The sequence below is a fragment of the Micromys minutus genome (assembly GCF_963924665.1).
Source record: "Micromys minutus genome assembly, chromosome: 10".
Lineage (NCBI taxonomy): Eukaryota > Metazoa > Chordata > Mammalia > Rodentia > Muridae > Micromys > Micromys minutus.
This window is the reverse complement of record NC_137979.1, coordinates 44956322-44977816: the sequence shown is the minus strand read 5'-3', so window position 1 is coordinate 44977816 and position 21495 is coordinate 44956322. Positions and strand designations below refer to the sequence as shown.

Sequence of the window (21495 nt, the reverse complement as noted above, 5' to 3'; positions counted from 1 at the left end):
CAGTTGAGGGAAGAAAAGGGAAGGGATTGAATCTTTTTTTGTTTTCTTTCAAGACAAGGTCTTCCTGCCTCAGCTTCCCAATCGCCAGCTTACACACCATCATGGCCAGGAAGAGTTTGAATCTTGGTTTAACTATTCCCCTCATAACCATAACCTTATAGACTGGCTTATCAAAATGAAGTCTTGACATTTGTAGAAAAGGTGGATGATACTCAAAATAAGCCGTGTTTAGCAAATACCACATTCTCACTTATAAGGCATCTCTACTTAAGTATGTGTTGGTTGTGAAAAAGAAAAAAGAATATCTTCAGGACAGAAAGGTTAATGGAGTATGAACTAAAGAAGGAAGCTTAGCTGTTTGGAGGTTGGGGCAGGGGTGGCTGTGGAGTAAGAGACTCAGAGCAAGTATAATATCCTATATGAATGATATAATGAATGCCAAAATGATACTCATTACTTTGTATGTTAATTTAAAAAATTTAGAGGCTGTGGATGAAGACCAGTGGTTGAAGCAAGGTCTTCTTGCTTCTTGTCCACAGGTTCAATCCCCAACACCAAAAGAAAAGGAAAAAGGGAGAAAGCAACAAAAATTAATGAAATCAGTGTTTTCATACTAAAAACTAATTATAATTATGTCTTGTTCAAATTGTGCTCAATATACATCCTTCAAGATATTGCCTGCCAATTACAAATTATTTGTTTGTTTCAGTGAATAGCTTGAACAGAAGCTCAGCATAGAATACCTGTAATCTCACTTAGAAGGTAGAGGCAGTAGGGGTGGGACTTCTGGACTGCCCTTTTCTTCTCAGCAAGTTCAAGGCTGATTTAGTGATTTAGGCTAAATGAGACCTTGCCCAGGGGGAGAAAAAAAAAAGGCCTCCAGTCAGTTGGTTAAAATGCTTCTTGTGCAAACATGAAAACAGGCCTGAGTTTGACCCTAACAGGAAGCTCTGTGTAGCTCACTAACTCACTCAATTAGGAGCCAACTCAGTGAGCCCCATGTCCCAGTGAGAGACCCTGTGTCAATAACAAACACCCAAAGAGCCAAGTGGTGATGATTCATGCCTTTAATCCTAGCATTTAGTAGGCAGAGGCAGGTGGGTCACTGAGTTTGAGGACAGCCAGAGAAGCTCTGTCTCAACCCCATCCCCCCAAAATTAATTTAAAAGGTGTCTGTTTATAGTGGAAAATACCCATAGAAGGCTGAAGAAAAGGAGAAAAGAGGTGACTTTGAGGAGAGTCTGGGCTATAACCTAAGCCTGGGAGGTGACCCGTGTTTATAGTCCTAGCACTTTGGAGGTAGAGGTAGCAGCAGCATGAGGAGCTCATTCTTACATTTCTTTATTTGGAGTGGGGCATTTACCATATCCATTGTGGGCTCTGGGACATGAACCCAGGCTCTCACGTTTGGTGTGGAGTTTGCCTACTCAGGGAGCCACCATGTCAGCTCTCAAGGTCATGCTCAGCCAGATGGACTTGGAGGTCAGCTGTGTTGCCAGAGACAATCTGAAATGGAAGAAAGAAGCAGGGAGGGGCTGCAGATATAGCTGAGTGGTTAAGAGCCCTCTGCTTTTGGCAGAAAACACATGCTCACATGGCAGTTCACAACCGTTGGAACTTTAGTTTCAGGAGTCTCAGTGCCATTGCACAGACATGTCATACATACATGAGTCAGAAAAAAACACAGGGAGAGATGGCTCAGCGGTTAAGAAGATTGGATGCTCTTCCAGAGGTCCTGAGTTCAATTCCCAGCAGCCACATGTTTGGTCACAACCATCTGTAATGGAGTCAGATGCCCTCTTCTGGTGTGTCTGAGGACAGCTATAGTGTACTCATATACAATAAATAAATAAATCTTAAAAAATAATGTATTTCATGTGTATGGTGATTTTGTCTCTCCTGTATTTCTGTGTACCAAGTATATATTGGGTGCCATCAAAGGCCAGCAGACCCCTGGAGTGGATTTACATGTGGCTGTGAGCTGTCATGTGGGTGGTGGGACTTAAACCCAGATCCTCTGAAAAGAGCAGCTAGTGCTCTTTAATGGATATGTTAGGCATTGTAGAACACTGCTTTGATGTCAGTACTTAAGAGGCAGAGGCAGGTGGAACTATTTGTTCAAGGTCAGCCCTTTTTTTTCCCTTAAGATTTATAGATTTATTTATTTATTTATTTATTTAATCTTCAGAAGAGAGCATCAGATCCCATTACAGATGGTTGTGAGTCACCATGTGGTTGCTGGGACTTGAACTCAAGACCTCTGGAAGAGCAGTCAGTTCTCTTAACCACTGAGCCATCTCTCCAGCCACAAAGCCAGGCTTTTTAGACTAACATCAAACAAAACAACAAAATGCATCTGGGCCTGGAAGATTCCAGGAACTCATGGGAAAGGAGAGAACAGGCTGCAGTAAGCCATCTTCTGACCTCCACAGGCACTGTGGCAAGCTCACATTTGTGTTCACACATACACAGACATCCACATACAAATAAACACAGTCTGGTTTGGTTTCTAGTAGTAATTTAAATGTTTGTGTTATATGTGGATGGTTTGCTTGCATATGTCTATGTACCACATGTGTGCCTAGTGCCTGTGGGAACCAGAAGAGGGCATCAGATCCTCTGGAACTGGAATTGGGAGGTATTTGTGAGCTGCTTTGTGGTTGCTGAGAATCTAACTCAGGTCCTTTGGAAAAGCAGCAAGTGCTCTTAACCACTGAGCCATTTCTCCCTTGGTTTTTGTTGCTGTTTATTTTAAGACAGGTTCTCATTATGCAGACCAGGCTGGTCTTGACATCTCAAAGGTCCTCTACGTGTTGGGAAAAAATGTGCATTTCACATGCCTGGCATAAAAATAAAATTTAAAGCTGTCTTCTAAGCCGGACACAGTGTGTTAAGTGTATACATATAGTCACAGTGACTCAGGAGGCTAGGGCAGGGGGATTTTTGGGGCTGAAGACTCCCAGGCCAACATAATGGGCAGCTTAGTAAGATTATGTCTCTTAGGAAATTATGTTAGAAAACTCTGTATGTTGTGTATACATTTGAGACTTAGTCTCCCACTGTAACTCAGGCTAGCCTTGAATTTACAAACCTCCTGCTTTCGTGTCTCCAGCACAGGGACAGAATGTATGGGTGACTATTTTACTAGCTAGCTCTCTTTATGTTTTAGAGTAAATTATATGAAAAATACTTTGGCAGTTCCTAAATGAAATACAGGAGTTTCTTTTGTAGGAGAAATGGTGGAAGGTGTTGATATCAGAGTGTCTACTGATGTTTTCTGCTTTATGTTGTAGAGTCAGAGAAGCTGAGTAAGATGAGTTCCCTCTTAGAACGGCTCCATGCAAAATTTAACCAAAATAGACCTTGGAGTGAAACCATTAAGCTTGTGCGTCAAGTCATGGTGAGTATTATAACTAAATGTAAGTTACTAAGAATTATTTAAGAAACTAGATTTGTGAGTGAGGGTTGCTAGTTCCAATGCTGTGTCCTTGCTTTTACTCATAACACTGCATGGTGGTGTTGATTTCAGAGGCCAGCTTAGGAAGGAAGTGCCTTAGGAAGGAGGTAGCGTGAATTCCCATATCCACAGAGAATTCATTCTAGGACTCCTCACAGATCAGGGGCAAGTAGGTGTCTGAGTTCAAGGCTAGCCTAGTCTACAGAGTGAATTCCTGGAAAACCTGGGATACATAGAGAAACCCTGTCTCTCTCTCTCTTTCCCTCTCTCTCTCTGTCTCTCTCTCTGTCTCTCTCCCTCTCTCTCTCTCTCTCTCCTCTCTCTCTCCTCTCTCTCTCTCTCTCTCTATATATATATATATATATATACATATATATATATATATATATATACTGTAGCTGTCTTCACACACACCAGAAGAGGGCATCAGATCCCATTACAGATGGTTGTGAGCCACCATGTGGTTGATGGGAATTGAACTCAGGACTTCTGGAAGAGCAGTCAGTGCTCTTAACCACTAAACCATCTTTCCAGTGAAACTGTCTTAAAACAAACAAAAAGGTCTTTGCACAATATTTTTAAACATTCTTCTACATTACTTTCAGTGCTTAACAATACAAACAACATGTGACTACATGCTGTGGTGTTTGCTGTCAGTACAGAGCAGTATTTTTCTCTGAGAAGCAGTCTTTGGTATTTTTCTCTAGCGGTGAACTTGATTTGGTAAAGCAGTTGCACAAGCTGGCATTGAATTTGTTCTGGAGTTCAGGCAGGCTTTGAACACTCAACCTTCTGCCTCACTACCCAGGTGACCTGTATCATATGGCCCTTTCATTCAGAGTCTTCTGTGTAGTCTTGAATTTGCTGTATGTCTGTGGTGGTCCTGCTGTAGCTTCCCTGGTGCTGAGCCGACAGCTGTGTACCCAGCTCTCCTTAGCTTCTCTTTGGTCTGTTTGAAATTGGGTCACATTGAGTCTTTTTGGGTTGCTGTTTTGCTTTTGCTTTTTATTAACCTCTTGTTTGGTACCCATCCACTGCTGATGTCTTTCTCAGTGCACCAGTGTGGTGTTACTTGAACTACTTAAGTGGAAGGTGGAGCCCTGGGAAAGCATGCTAGCTGTCTGCTAAGTATTCATTCACATCACTCAGCCGCAGTCAAAGGACAGGGATTCACTTTGTGTCGGCTCACTTATATTTTAGCTTTTCTATATATAAATTGCACTTTAATGAGAATATTCTGTTCTCCCTACAAAGGTTTACTTTAATTCCAGAGTAAGTCTACTTTATTAGCATTTATCTGTCCAATCATCAGATTATTGCTAGTGGAAGAACTAAATTTGTTAATAAGGCCAGAGCCAAGGGGTGTAATTAGTTCAGTGGTTAAGTGTTTGCTTAGAATGTATAAGACAGTCATTCTCTAGCAGTGGGCAAAATTAAAACCAAAGTCCTGTATTTTAGGCTCCATGGCAGTACTTGCTACTGTGTGACTTTGAACAAATTATATAATTGTGATCTCTGTGAATTTCTGTTTCCTCATGGAAGCAGGCGATGCTAGTTTGCTAATCTAAGATATTTTGTTTTGATTGTGTGTGGAGGTGTTTTTTCTCCATGTATACCTTTGTACTCTGTGTGTTCCTAGTGCCCATGGAGGCATCAGATCTTTTGGAACTAGAGTTACAGACGGTTGTGAGCCACTGTGTGGGTACTGGGAATTGAATGAGTCCTCTGTGAGACCAACCAGTTCTCTACTGCTGAGCATCTCTCTAGCTACTTTTCTAGACAGTTTTGGTGTGGGGACCAAACAAAATAGACAATGGAGGATAACCTTGAAATGACTTGATTTCCATTCCCTCCCTCCACCTCAGAATGCTGAGATGGCAGGCAAAGGCTGCCACTGACTGTTTACTGTCTTGCTGGAGATTGATGTCAGGGCTTTGTGCATGCTGGGCCATTGCCCTCCATTTTGAAACTATGGATTCTGCTCAAAAATGCACGTGCATCATCTTATTTTTGTTTGCATACAAAAAAAAGTGTTTTTAGATTTTCCCTTTTATTGTTCCATAGTTTGCTATTTTGAGGCATGGTCTACTAATATCTCAAACTGTTCTCAACTATATAATTCTCCTGCCTCTGTCTCCTGAGCTGCCATTTGAAACTAGCATCACTCTTCCATTATATGTTTTCAAGTACATTTATTTACCTGTTAGACAGAGGTTTACTGTGTAGCCTCCATGGGTCCAGAGAACTAAACTTAGGTCTAGAACAGCAGCAAACACTCAAAATTGCTGGTCCATCTCTCTAGCCCACCCCCTCCTTTTATAAAAATAAGGTTTTAAAAAAATTATGTATGCATGTCTATTAATCAGTTTTTGGAGATGGTTTCTGTATATAGCCTTGGCTGTCTTGGAACTCACTTTGTAGACCAGGCTTGCCTGGAACAGATCCTCCTGTCTCTGCTTCTGCCTCTGCTGAGAGCTGGGATTAAAGACATGTGCCACCACAGTATTTATTTTATATGTATGGGTGTTTTGTCTTTATATATTGCACTATGTCTGTACTTTGAGGTCACAAGAGGGCATTTGTTGAATCCCTTTGAACTGGAGTTACAGGTGGTTGTGTGCAGCCTTGCCGGTGCTGGGAATCAAGCTTTCTTCCTCTTCTTCTTTATCTTCTTTGTTTTCTTCTTTAATACAAATCTTTTAAAAAAAGGTTTATTTTATGTATGTGAGCACACTGTAGCTGTCTTCAGACACACCAGAAGGGGGCATCAGATCTCATCACAGATGGTTGGGAGCCACCATGTGGTTGCTGGGAATTGAACTCAGGACCTCTGGAAGAGCAGCCAGTGCTCTAACCACTGAGCCATCTCTCCAGTCCCAAACTTGCATCTTCTGCAAGAGCAACATGTATTCTTATTTGCTGAATGGCTTTCCAACACCTTTTCTCTCTCTCTCTCTCTTTTTTTTTTTTTTTTTTTTTTTTTTTTTTTTGGTGACAAAGACTCATGTTGCTCTTGCAGACTTGGAACTTCCTGTGTAGACCAGGCTGTCAAAATGATTTACCTGACTCTTCTTTCAAAATGCTGGGATTAAACGTTTGTGCCGCTATGCCTCGTACATTTATTTATTTTTATTTCTGTTTTTGAGTGTTTGCCTGTGTATTGGAAATCCCAGTACCAGTTTTATAGGTGGTAGGAACTAAACCCTAGTCCTTTGCAATTACAGTAAGTGCTTTTAACCATGGAACCCTCTCTAGCCTCCCAAAAAAACGTTTTAAAAAGTAATTTAAACCAGGCAGTGGTGGCACACACATTTAATCCTACCACATGGGAGCAGAGGCAGGTGGATCTGAGTTGGGACCATCTTTATAGAGTGAGTTCCAGGATAGGCAGGGCTACACAAAGAAACCCTGTCTGAGAAACAAAACAAAATGTGTATCTACATCTCTGTCTCTTGTGATTTGAAAACTCATCACCTTCTTCTGGCCTTCATGAGCATTTACACATGTGGTATATATTTCTAAAGGTGCACATTATTATTATAAAAATGTGACAAAATCACATTTTTGTGAATGATAATTATTTAGAAAAATGTTAAATGAATGTGGCAGTTTTTTTAATTTAAAGGTTGTCATTTAATACTCTAAGGAAAACATTTAATTTGAAAAGTGTTCATTTTACTTGCTTGGGGATTTTTTAATACAGAATTTCTCTGTGTAGTTCTGCCTGTCCTGGACCTTGCTAGCCTTAAACTCAGTATCTGCCTGCTTTTGCTTCCTGGATTGCTGGGTTTAAAGGCATGAACCACTACTGCCAGCCATTTGTTTTGTTTTGTTTTGTTTTGTTTTTGAGACAGGGTTTTTAACCCTGGTTGTATGTTTTGGTGCCCAGTCTGGCCTTAGATTTACAGATATCATCCTCATGGGATTAATGGCTTGCACCAGTACACCTGGCAACGTTGTTGTTTCTGTAGGCGGTAGATTACACTCATAACATTTAGATTCTTAAAAGTTTTCCTTCCCACATTTAGCTTATATTAATACTAGAATACTTTTTTGTACTATCACATATTGGTATGGATATATTCATCCATGTGATCTTTTCTTCCTTTAGGTAGATGAACAGGAGAAGAGTTAAGAGTCTGTAGGCTATCTGGGCTTGGTGGTATACAACTCTAATTTTAGAATGATGGCCATTCTAGGCTATAAGAGGAGTTCCAGATCCTGTCTTAAGAAAACTAAAATAAGGGGCTGGAGAGATGGCTCAGTGGTTAAGAACACTGACTGCTCTTCCAGAGGTTCTCAATTCCCGGTAACCACATGGTGGCTAGGATGCCTAGACATTTTACTATGATCCCTGAGTGTCCACAGCCCTCTGTCTCATTCCTACAAATAAGGGAATGTTAGGAAATGCTCTCCCTACAAAAGACAACTATTCTTAGGAGCTAGAGGCAGGAGGATCAGAATTTTAAGGTCATCCCTAGCTGTCTAGAAACCTTGTCTCCAAAGAAAAAAAAGAATCTGTAAGTCTAATTGCAGTTTAATCTACTAAGGTAACATCTATGTTTACCTGAAACATTGGTTTGGTTGCTGTTTTTACTTGATTCATTTTGTGATTTGATACAGGAGAAGAGAGTCGTAATGAGTTCTGGAGGGCATCAGCATTTGGTCAGCTGTTTGGAGACATTGCAGAAGGCTCTGAAAGGTTTGTACACACCTTTGTAATATGTTCATTTTTTTTTAAAAAAAATATATTTATTTTATATATATGAGTACACTGTATAGCTGTCTTCAGACACACCAAAAGAGGGCATCAGATCTCATTACAGATGGTTGTAAGCCATCATGTGGTTGCTGGGAATTGAACTCAGGACCTCTGGAAGAGCAGTCAGTGCTCTTAACCACTGAGTTGTCTCTTTAGCCCTGTAATATGTTCATCTTAAGGCTCACATTAAGAAGGATTTTTGAGGAAGGTTAACTTCCAAAGTAAACAGAAATATAAATTAAGGGAGATAACTTTCTGTGCTAGATGTTGCTTTCATTTTATTTATGGAGTTGAACTTAATTTGTTCCTGAATTTGTAGGGTTTTTTTTATTGACTTGTTTACTTTATGGTGTGTGTGTGTGTGTGTGTGTGTGTGTGTTATATGCAAATGTGCATATGCAACAAAGTTGATGAAGATTAGAAATCGTTAATGAGTCAGTTCTTTCTGCTGTTCATTCTGGGTATTAAACTCAGTCTGTCAGGCTTTCAAAATAAGTGCTTTTTTCCCAATTTAAACACTCTCGCATTATGAAGCATTTATTTTGAATTTATTTATTTTTGAGGCAGGATTTCACTATGTAGCCTTGGTTGGCCTGGAACTCCACTATGTACACCTTAAACTTACAGAGGTATGCCTCTGCCTTCCGAACCGTGGGGTTAAAGGCCTGCACCACCACTGCCCAGCCTCTACCTTTGATTTTTATGAGTAATGTGAGAACTCTTTCGTTGTTGTTTTGGGGAGTTACCAGTTGAACTGAAGGAAGTTCACATCATGTAAAGTACATGTGCTTGAAATTGAATCCAAGGAAGGCATCAAGTACACTGTATATTCCATCATTAAGAGACACCTTTGAGAGGCTGGAGGGATGGCTCAGTGGTTAACAACTCCAGACTCTGTTTAACAGGACTTGAGTTCAATTCCCAGTACCCACATGGCAGCTCACAGCTGTCTGTAACTCCAGGGAATTTAGCGTCTTCACACAGTCATACTGCAGGCAGAACACCAATGCACATAAAATAAAATAAAAATACAGTCTAGGCTCTCTTTATGTTCTCATCCTTTTTATTCTAGCATTATTAGATAGCCTAGGCGTAGAGGGACACAGTATGCTTGCCTGGCTTTGTGTTAGTTTTATATGCTTTCTTAGTTAAAGATACTTTGACCCACATAAGTAGTAATAAAAAAGGAGAAAATCATAGATTGATAGTATTTCTGTTGTTTTGTTTTTTTGTTTTGTTTGAGGCAGAGTCTCATAGACTAGTCGGACTTGGGGATTATGTAATGCAGTCCAGGACTGACATAACAGGTGTGCATTGCCATTCCTGGTGTTCATATTTTTTGTCTTCCTCTGTCTATCTTGTGTTTAAAGGCAGGGTTTCACTATATAGCTAAGGCTGATCTTGAACTCCTCATACTTCTGCCTCTGTCCCCCAAATGTTAGCTAGCATTATAGGTATGTACTAGCACACCTAACTTGACCCTATAGTTTTTGTTTGTTTTTCTTTAGCCATCTGTCTCTGTTTGTCTATTGTGACAGTTTCTTTGTGTAGCTCTGGCTGTCCTGGAACTCACTCTGTAGACCAGGCTGATGACCTTAAACTATAGTTCAGACTCAGGTCTGCCTCTGACTCCAGAGTGCTGAGATTAAAAGCATGCTTCCACAGTGCAGGCTCCATAACTTTCAAATATGTTTTTATTTTGATTACCTTTATTTCTGTGACATAATAGTTAATTAAAGCAATTTAAGGATGAAGGTTTGATTTTTGCCTTACAGTTTGAGGGTGTATAGTTTCTCATGTGGAGAAGGCATGACAGTCAGAATGTCAGGTCACAGTGTACTGATAGTCAGATTTACTGATGAATGCTGGCACTCAGTTCACTTGCTCCTTAGTCCTTGTATTTAGTCCTTACCACCCATATTCAGAGTGGGCCACCTCAGTTAGTCCTCCTCAGAAACACCCTCAAAGATATATACTAGCAGTACATCTTTGTACTTCTAAATCCAGTCCAATTGACAGTGGAGTTTAAGTGTCACAGTCTTACTATACTCTTACCACTTATTTCAGTGACATATCACCATGTCCTTTACCTGACTACCAGGTCACAGCTAAGCCTCAATAAACTTGCTACAGATTATAGGCATCTGAACTATTGAGTATGTTTATGGCTTTTGAAGGGTGGATATACTCACTTATTTGGAATATTCTATATGAATTCCTTTCCCCCCTCCCCCATTTCTTTTTGTAGTAACATCTTTGCCAGCGATGACTGATCGTTTGGAATCAATAGCCAGACAGAATGGGTATGTAATTTTACTGTGGGTAGAAATGTACATTGCAGTGCTAATTTTGGGGAGCTTTTTTATGTGTCTTCTATTAATTTTTTGTTTTGATTTGTTCCTGCTAGACTGGGCTCTCATCTCAGTGCCAGTGGCACTGAATGTTACATCACGTCAGATATGTTCTATGTGGAAGTACAGTTAGATCCTGCAGGACAGCTTTGTGATGTAAAAGTGGCTCACCATGGGGAGAATCCTGTGGTATGTGTTTATTTCACTGAAATCTATGGGGTTTACTTAGGAACATACTTAAAAATGAATTGTTGGGGTTGGAATAGCTTGGCTTGTAGGATTTTTTCATGAGCCACTGTAATGATGATGTAATGGGCCACACTGGTAGTTTTAAAATAAAATTTAGAGGGACAGGTCTTTCTGACATCATCCAAGTTCTTTGCTGAGTAGAAGTACCAACCATAGCAACACTTTTCATTTCATACTAACAAACTAGTACTTGGATTGAACAAGAAATGCTCAGAATACAGAAACAGTCTTTCAGTTGCCATCAAAGTGATTACAATCATGACAGACAATACAAAAAATCCTGTAGTAGAGATGGATGTAAAATGTGTATAACTAAGCAGTTCTAGATAGATTACAGGGATGATGGTGAAGAGAGATCCTAATGCTTTAAACAAACTACTAATGATTCCTTTAAAAATGATTTCATTTGTTTTGATTTTAAAAATCTCACCCCAAGTTCCTTGTTCTCAAGTAGAAAAAAGGCTTTTTGAGACACTGGCAAGATGTCTCTGGGTAAAGTGTGAGGACCAGAGTTAAGATCCTTAGCATCATGTGAAATGGTATATATGTAACCCTAGTGTCAGGGGCTGGTGGGATTGAGACAGGCAGGTCCTGGGTGCTTGCTGGTCAGCTAACTTCAGGGAAACATCAAGCCTCAGGGTAATCTCCAGGTTCAGGGAGACCTTGTCTCCGAACACATGAAGGCCACTGACAGAAGAAGACATCTATGGTCTCCATGCACACACACACTCACACACACAGCTTTAGTCTTGAAATAAGGGCTCTCTGTGGTTTTGATATTTTTGTTTTGAAGCATGTGCTATTATAATGCTTTTTGATGTTTTTAATTTTGTTAATTAGTTTAATCCTTTAACCTAATTTCTTTGATTTTAGAGCTGTCCAGAGCTTGTGCAGCAGTTACGGTAAGCAGATAATACTGATGTATTTCTTGGCACTGACAGATAATCCTGTTCTCTGAGGGGAATGGCAGTTGTGGGGTGGGGTGGAGGGCTTTGTCTTAGAGTGAGTCCAGTCTGCCAGACACATCACCATGCCTCAGCCTCAACAGTTCAGCGAAAAGTTGAAAACTTTGCTGTTCTTTATAACTTGGATTTTTGAATTGATTTATTTATTAATTTATTTAATTTTTTGTTTCTTGGAAACAGGGTTTCTCTGTGTAGCTCTGGCTGTCCTGGAACTAACTGTGTAGGTCAGGCTGGCCTCAGACTCAGACTCTATGTGTCCTTGTCTCCCAAGTGCTGTGATTAAAGGCGTGTGCCACTACTGCCTGGCTGTGAATTTATTTTCTTGACAAGACTTTCTGTCTGTTCCTGTTTATGTTTAGAATTGAGTTAACATGACTTTTTTTGTTTGTCGTTTGAGACATGGTTTTATGTTTGGGTTCAGGACTAGGCTGGCTTCAGGACTCTATTTAGCCAAGAGTAATTAATCTTCAGCTCCCAATCCTGTCTCTAACTGTTGGGACTAGAGGCATGAAGTTTATGTACTTGAGACTAGCCTTAAATTCACTATATAGTCCAGTCTGGCCTTGAACCTTTAATATTTTCTTAACCTTATTTTATTCTTATTGTTTGCTTGGGTTTTTGAAACAGGGTCTCTTTGCGTAGCCTTGACTGTCCTGGAGCAGACTCAACCTCACAGAGATCTGCTTGCTTCTGCCTCTGAAGTGCTAGGACAGCACTATGCCTGGCCTTTATCTTACTTGTTTCTGTGTGCTTGGTATTGGGTCCAGGGTCTTGTTCATGTTACTTACTTTACATCAACTCACCCTCCCACCTGGGGCCTTGAACCTCTAATCCTCATGAACTCTCCTGTCTCTGTTTCTAAATGCTGACATTATAAGCACCCTCTATCACAACCAGTCTTGAGTGTGACAGTTTTTATCCCTATATTTAGTTTCTCATTTCAGTATTATGCAGGTAATTTTTTTATCTCTTTTCATTCCTTCCTGAGGCAGGGTACCACTGCCTGGCCTGGACTCTTCTTTGTAGGCCAGGTTGTCCTCAGACTCCCTGCGTCTGGAGTGCTGAGATTAAAGGTGTGTTTTAGTAGCTCTGGCGGTGTGTATCTTTTTGAGATAGTGGTTTATCCAGTATACACTGGCCTCATGATCACTATGTGTCTAGGATAGTCTTGAACTCTTGATCTCCTGCCTCTTTTATCCAAGTACTGAGGTCACAGACATGCACCACTTCCCAGCATTACTGGAATTCCTTTGCCAAAGTGAATTTACTAGACACATTTTAGAACATTTGATAGCATCCCTGGCCTCTTTCTTTGGACTTGCCAAAAGAATCCACTCAATTGTGATAATCAAAATATCTGGGTAAGGGCTGGAGAGATGGCTCAGGGGTTTAGAACCCTGACTTCTCCTTCAGAGGTCCTGGTTCAATTCCCAGCAACTACATGGTTGCTTACAACCATCTGTAGTGGGATTTGATTTCCTCTTCTGGTGTGCATGAAGATAGAGCATTCATATATATATATAAAATAAAATATATTTTTAAAAAGCTGTGGTTCAATTTTAAAAAAATGTATGAGCTGGAAATGTAACTTAGTGGAGCATTTGCCTAGTGTATAGACTTGAGGGTTCAGTTTCTTCCAGCACCACAAAAATCAAAACTATTTCCATAGGTACGTTATTGTATATTTTATATTATGTGCATATGTATATTTATGTGTATGTATATGTGTACACACACACACACCTTGTCAGATATCTACAGGACAAAATCACTACTGGGTAAGAAGTGCTAATAGAATCATCCGAATTCTTATTGATCAAATGTGAATAGAATGTTAGGCATGGTATCACACACCTTTAATCCCAGCACTCAGGAGGCAGGCAGGTCTCTGTAGAGTGAGGAATTTGAGGGCAGCAGCACTATAAAGGAAACTCTTCTGCGACCCCAGTGCTGGCAGGGAAGGTGCTCTCCTCCATGCTTCTTAATTCCTTTTGTCTGTCTTGTTTTTCTTATTCAGTCTGGTCAACCTTAGCTCTTGGGACATTAACACCTTTAGAATGGGTCTTGCCACTTGAGGTGATCTAATCTACCTAATCCCTTACAGATATGCCCAGAGGTTTTGTTCCATGGTGATTCTAAATCCCATCAAATTGACAATTAAGGTTAATCTCATCACAAAGCCCTACCATTGAATCGGGAGTGTATGAGAACATTGTCTCCATACCATTAATGCATTTTTATTTCCCTTTTGAGAAAAAGCTGTGTCCATAACAGTCTGTTACTGCTGGTTGCTTCTCCTACTAGCTTGATTTGTCTCCCTTTGAACTGAGTGGGATTCCCGTATTTATATTTAAACCCAGACTTTCTGGTAATTTGAGGAAGTTCTGGTAATTTTTGTTTTGAATATTGAACAAAAGGATGTCTTAGAAAGATTTTTCACTTTGAGGAAGTAGGTTTTATATTCAGGTTTGTGTGTGTGTGTGTTCTGTTTATTGTGTTTACAGTCAAATATCCAATTTCAACCTTTAAAATGTTTTTAGGTTTATTTGTTTTATATTATATAGCTGAGTAATTTGTCTGCATGTATGAATATTCACCACATATGTGTCTGTAAACAGTTGTGAGCTACCATGTGGGTGCTGGGAACTAAACTTGGGTTCTCTATAAGAACAGTAGTGTTTTGAACTACAAAACCAGGTCTGGAACCATGTTTTAAACACTGTAATACAGCCAGGCTGTGGTGGTGCCTGCCTTTCACCACAGCACTTGGGAGGCAGAGGCAGGTGGATCTTTGCATTTGAGGCCAATCTGGTCTACAGATCAAGTTCTAGGGTAGCCAGCTACAGAGAAACCAAACAACCAAAACCAAACAAAACTACAAAAAAACCCAAAAACATATGTATGGTCAAATATATTGGTATGCATATATCTTATAATCTTTTCTAGTATCCCAGAGGCCAGTGTAGTGGAATTGTTGCAAATTTGAGTTTTGGGCTACATAATATTAGGCTGGCCTGAGCTACTCTATCTAAACAAACAAGCAATGGGGCTGGAGAGATGGCTCAATAGTTAAAGCACTGGCTTCTCTTTCAGATGACCCAGGTTCAGTTCCCACAGCTGTATGTTACTCCAGTTCTAGGGAATCTGACATCCTTACACATACATGCATACATGCATGCATACACCCAAGCAAAAACATAAATGTATATAAAGTAAAAATGAGTGAATGAATTAGTTAATGGATAAATAGATAAATGGTGATAATGTAAAATAAACCATGTAACTATTGCATTGAAACTCACTAAGATGTGTAATCAAAATACTCTAGAATGAGTATTTAAGATTTATTTATTTTATTTATGTGAGTAAATAGTAGCTGCCTTCAGACACATCAGAATAGGTGATCGGATTCCATTACAGATGGTTGTGAGCCACCATGTGGTTTCTGGGACTTGAACTCAGGACAACAGTCAGTGCTCTTAACCACTGAGTCATCTCTACAACTCTCCATCACATTTTCAGTCAAACATACTGAAGTGTGGACCCAGTCACATGTTAAAAAGAGAAGTTAAGAAAAGCAAAAGAGCTAAATGTATATATGAGCTAAATATTAATTATTGTCCTTTGACTGTATGTGTTCTAGGGGTTGACCCATGGAACTGTAGACTCTGCCTCCCTTTCCACTTAGGTGCCGGAGAGAGCCCCACCCTTAGTACCCTTTGGCTATATCTCTAGACCTATTCCTTGGTTTTCTTTCTTTTTTTTTTTCACTCAATTTCCCCTGTTTCTTTGGTTTTGTAATCAAGTCTTTTCTCTGTGGCTCAAGTTGATCATGAGCTCACTCTTCTCCACAGTCTTCCTGCCTCAGAGTCTGAGTGTTAGGGTTATACCAACAAGTCCCACTGCCTTAGACTTACTTGTTTTGTTTTGTTTGTTTTTTTTTCTCTGTAGCCCTGGAACTCAGTCTGTAGACCAGTCTAGCCTTAAACTCAGATGATTCATCTGAAGAAACAATATATTTATATATTTTGTGTGAATGAGTGCCTGCATGTATGCCTACATGACAGAAGAGGGCACCAGATCCCATTACAGATGGTTGTGAGCCACCATGTGGTTGCTGGGAATTGAACTCAGGACCTCTGGAAGAGCAGCCAGTGCTCTTAACCACTGAGCCATCTTTTCAGCCCTCTTTATTTTCAGTTTTTGAAGTTTTTGTGTATGAACATCTTCTTTGTACCATATAAGCTAAAAGGGTATGAGATGCAGTGTTAGTGAATTTGAAAACAGTTGTAGGGCGCTGTGCCAAGAATTGAAACTAGGCTCTTTGGAGCATCAACCAGCACTTAGAACTGGGAGTATCTGCAGCTTAGCTTTTTTTTTTTTTTTTTTTTTTGTTTCTAGATTGACTATAAAACTGGATAATGATGTGAGCAGGTTATTAAAATGAGTTTGTATAGCCATGTTTCTTGTAGAATAAAGTAACAATTTCTTATTCTATTTTCTCTTTCTCTACCTTCCTGAATTCCCTATAGGGAAAAGAATTTTGATGAATTTTCTAAGCATCTTAAGGGTCTTGTTAATCTGTATAACCTTCCAGGAGACAAGTAAGTAATTTCATTTATTCATTTCCATTTTGGAAAAATGAGTATGAGTCTGTGAGCAGTTAGGGTTATACATTTTTATACCTCTCTGCTGTGTGTTTACTCCTAGTTTCTATTCAAACTGCAATTTATAGTTCACCTTATGATGTTTTAAGTGCTTTTACTTTAATTTAAAAATGTTTATTTTCTGTATATGGAGTTTTTAGATTTGGGTTTTTTTTTTATTTTAGTTTTTTGTTTGTTGGATTTTAATTTTAAAATGTTTATTTTCTGTATATGGAGTTTTTATTGGATTTGGGTTTTTTTTTAATTTTAGTTTTTTGTTTGTTGGTTTAACTTATTTTCTGTCTCCTAAGGTATTTATCTGAAAATGGCCATGTTTGTTTGTAATGACTTAAAATTTGAGAAGATAGAATAGAATGCAATTGTTGAAATATCTTCAGTGTGTTGATTTTAGGGTATAGACCTAGCTGGGATTCTTTTAAACTGCCTGATTCTTTTGAAGGAAAATAAATGTAAGCTCTGGTAGTTCTGAAAACAATTTTTGTTTTTTTGAAAAAAAAAATTGTATAGTAGCCCAGGCTGGACCTCAACATGAAGTTGAGAATGGCCCTGGCCTTGAATTCCTCAGTTTCTTCTTTATCCCACGTGATAAGATTACCCCATGTGATTTGATGTTCAGCTTTGTTATTTAGTATTTTGTTTATTTTACTTTTTATAAAAGAGGTCTCTCACTGTTATTTTGGCTGTCCTGGATTGCTATAGAGACCAGCCTAGCTCAAACTCATGGTGATCTATATGCCTCTGCCTCCTGAGTGCTAGGATTAAAGTTGTGCAAACCACACCTGGTTTTGTGGGTATTTGTTTGTTTGTATTTATTTATTTTATGTATGTAAGTACACTGTAACTCTTCAGACACACCAGAAGTGGGCATCAGATTCCATTACAGATGGTTGTGAGCCACCATGTGGTTGCTGGGAATTGAACTCAGGATCTCTGGAAGAGCAGTCAGTGAGTGGTCTTAACCACTAAGCCATCTCTCCAGCCCCTCAGAATTATGCTGTAACATATGAAGGACTATTGACAAATTATTATATTTATATGAGTATACTGTATCCTTTTTCAGACACACCAGAAGAGGGCATCAGATTCTATTATAGGTGGTTGTGAGCCACTATGTGGTTGCTGGGAATTGAACTCAGGACCTCTGGAAGAGCAGGCAATGCTGTTAACTGCTGAGCTGTCTCTCTAGCCCCCAACTTTCTTTCTTTTTTTTAAGAGTTAAAATAGTTTATTTGGCTTTAACCACTGAGTCAGGTTTTTTTTTTGGATTCCTTGTTATTGTTGTTTTGAACCTTGACTGGACTAGAATTGCTTTGTAGACTAGGCTAGCCTGACCTCAGAGATTGGCTGCCTATGCTTCACACATACTGGGGTTAAGCATGTGTGCCACCATGCCTGGCCTATGACAGTGCTTGTATGTGCTTACTGCTCAACTCTGTAACTCATTTTCTTCTCACCTACTCTCTAGCAAACTGAAGACTAAAATGTATCTGGCTCTCCAATCCTTAGAACAGGACCTTTCTAAAATGGCAATTATGTACTGGTAAGACGGGCTGATGAGGCCATTCTGTGATTTTTAGTTTCTCCTCCAGGGTCTTTGTAATGTCTTGATTTTTACACTTATAGGTGTACTACAGTATATGTGATTACATGCCTTTGCATATAACGATGTCGCATATATCTGCACTATATCTCTTTTACAAACTATTTGCTGTTACTTTAAAATGATTATTACATTCTATTTTCTGAATATAACAACTCAAACTCATTGATAATTGAGATAGCTCAGTTATTGCCGAGTTGTTGGTTATTATTCTATAGACTATATCTAAATATTCTCAGTTGAATTGATTATATGATAGCTATCCAATTCTAATCCTTATTTATTAATTTAACATTGGGTGTCTCTAGGACACCCAGTCCAGCTGACATGTAAAATGCAGCAGTGTCAACCCCTGCAGTAATAGAGTTACTGGAATGTACATACCTGGCTTAGTTGTACTTTTTACTGTATTGCAGTCATGGTTACTGGAAAAGAGCCCTGTTCATTGAAGGTGGAAAACACATCTTCTATTTGCAATTACAAGTTAGAGCCATTTTGATAGTATTATAAAACTTTTATGAGCTTAGCTCAATATCAGACCGTTGACTGAAAATGTCAGTTGTTAAATTCAATCACACATAGATCATTTGTCTTGTAGGAAGGCAACTAATGCTACTCCCTTGGATAAGATTCTTCATGGAAGTGTTGGCTATCTCACTCCACGGAGTGGGGGTACGTTATCCTATCTTGATTTTTTTTTTAATTTAGAAAGTGTATGGATTTAGTTTAAGGGCCACTATTTTATTTTAATATAGATGTGAGTGTATTGCACATGTGTGTGTGGGCCAGAACAGGCAGCTTACTCTACCACTCTGCCTTAGTCCCTTGAGGCACTGTTTCTCGGGGATCCTGGACCAGGAGTAAGTTATCTTCCTGTCACTACCCAGCATGGTGTAGGGATCACGTGGGTTAGGCTGGCATGCTTAGTGGCTTGTGCTTGCCTGGCGACACTCAGCCAACGAGCCATCTCCCAGCACCTTGATTGTCCCTTGAAGTGCTGGTAATCAACCAGAGCTCTAAGCATGCTAGGCCAATGAGCCACCTGCCCGTCCCTGAGAGGGTAGCACTTTTTTTTAAAAAAAAAAAGATTTAATTTTTTTACTTGATGAGTACACTGTGGCTGTCTTCAGACACAACAGAAGAGGGCATCTATCTGCATGTATACTTGCAGGCCAGAAGAGGGCACCAGATCCCATTACAGATGGTCGTGAGCCACCATGTGGTTGCTGGGAATTGAACTCAGGACCTCTGGAAGAGCAGTCAGTGCTCTTAACCACTGAACCATCTCTGTAGCCCTGGGTATATCACTTTTAATTTTACCATGAGCCTGTGAAGACATAAGCTCAAAAAGAAAGTTACCAGTAATTTTTAATGACTTCTAAGATGTTAATGCTTTCTCTTTATTTGTGGGAAGTACTTTGTTATTCCTAGAATCAATAATTTTTTTGTTATATTTTATAAGCTTATTTGGGACATAACTTTGCACATTTGTGCAACTCTTTGTTTTTTTATTATTATTATTATTTTATTACATTTACCTTCTTTCTGAATGTGTGTTCTTTTAAGTATGTAGAGAGTCAGTTCTGACCCAGCATAAAAGGTTCTTTGGAACTCAGGTTGTCAGACTTGGTGTCAAGTGTTCTTTCTTATGTACTAAGCTAATTCTCTGGCCCTATAGAATTGTGTGTGTGTGTGTGTGTGTGTGTGTGTGTGTGTGTGTGTTTTAAGGCAAACTTTCTTGTATTTAATGCTGATCTTGATTTACCATTCTGCCTTCTTTGCTTTAAATTTTATTTTATGTGCATGGGTTTTTGTTTGTACAGAGGTCAGAGGAGGGCATTGAACTCCCTGGAGTCTGAATTACAGATTGTTAAGAGCCACCATGTGGGTGCTGGGTGTTGAACCTGTGTCCTTTGGGAGAATGGCCAGTGCTCTTAAATTGTTCAGCCTTCTCAAGCCCCAGACTATGGATTTTATACTTTAATGCAGTGCTGGAGCTCAAACCAAGGGCCTCAGGTATTTGAGGCAAATACTCTATCAACTGAATTACATTTCTACCCAGTGTCTGTTTTTGTCTCTGTCTCTGTCTGTCTCTGTCACTCTCTGTCTCTTTCTAAGTTGAATCAGGGTCTCACTGTCTTCAGAGCGGGTCTTGAACTCACTGTGTAGTGCAGCCTGGCTTACGCCTTGCATTCCCCGGCTAGTGTGAGCCACCATACTCAGCATTTGTGTGTGTGTAGGTGTAGGAGTGTATGTGTGTTTTTTGAGAAGTATTAAGGATTTAATTAAACTTCGGGCTTTTCATATGCTAGGTAGTCACTCTTCCCTGAGCTATTCCCAGTCTTTTGTTGTTAGTTTGAGATGAGGTTTCTTTGTAAGTCAGTACCACCACAAATATTTTGAATGCTTTTTTAAAGTGTATACTTTTAATAATAAAGGTGCCTTAATTAATAACTTTCATTTATGTTAGGTCATTTAATGAATATGAAATACTATGCCTCTCCGTCTGACCTGCTGGATGATAAGACTGCCTCTCCTATCATTTTGCATGAAAAGAATGGTAAGTGTTTGTTGTTTCATGTACTTTGAGCAGATCTCTGTCTGTAACCTAGGCTGTCCTGGAACTCACTATATAACTCAGGGTGATTGTAAGAATTGTACTGTAGTGATCACACATATCCCTTTAGCCTTCCAAGAACTGAGTTTATAGGTATGAATGAACCAGCATTCCTAGCTGGATACAGATTTTTTTGAGACAGGATAATTTCTACCTCCTAGGTGCTGGAGTTATAGCATATACCACTATACTGTCCTTTTCTCCAATGTGTTAAACATGTTGATAAAATTCAAATGCCCAGATATAATACAAACATGTCGGGCTGGAGAGATGGCTCAGTAGTTAAGAGCACTGACTGCTTTTCCCGAAGTCCTGAGTTCAGTTCTCACGTGGTGGCTCACAACCATCTGTATTGAGATCTGATGCCCTCTTCTGGTGTGTCTGAAGACATCTACGGTTAACTTCTATATAATAAATAAATAAATCTTTAAAAAATACTTAAAATACAAACATGTCATATATACATATCCATATATATACCTCCCATATATACATGTATATGCATGTAAGCACCCAAGCATATATATAATAGTAGCTTAGTAAGTAAGTGAGTTATTGATGAAATACAGATTACTGACAAAGTAAGCAGCTTCCCTTATTACTTTAGAAAGGAAGAAGGCTGGGTTTGGTGGGATATTCCAGCATTGAGGACTAGCATGCAGGAAAACCTGAGTTGAAGGCCAACTTAAGCCACATGATGACACTCTCTCATGATCAAATAAACAAATGGACAAATAAAAATAACTACGTAACTATGACTTAACTGTGGTAATGAATGACACTTGGTATTTTAACTTTTTGTTTGTAGTATTTTGAGATAGGAATAT

The 21495-nt window shown here is 39.3% G+C and overlaps 1 protein-coding gene across 3 annotated transcripts in view; it reads left to right on the top strand.

The window, feature by feature from the left end:
* The window catches only part of MED1 (mediator complex subunit 1), a 38204-nt gene that overhangs the window by 759 nt on the left and 15950 nt on the right, over positions 1–21495 (top strand). For all 3 annotated transcript variants that reach the window (XM_080923995.1, XM_080923993.1, XM_080923994.1), the window contains exons 2-10: positions 3294–3400; positions 8081–8159; positions 10468–10522; positions 10627–10759; positions 11693–11721; positions 16317–16388; positions 17917–17991; positions 18650–18723; positions 20522–20611. In XM_080923995.1, the coding sequence (XP_080780121.1) occupies positions 3294–3400; positions 8081–8159; positions 10468–10522; positions 10627–10759; positions 11693–11721; positions 16317–16388; positions 17917–17991; positions 18650–18723; positions 20522–20611 (714 nt within the window). The remainder of the gene's footprint in view (positions 1–3293; positions 3401–8080; positions 8160–10467; positions 10523–10626; positions 10760–11692; positions 11722–16316; positions 16389–17916; positions 17992–18649; positions 18724–20521; positions 20612–21495) is intronic.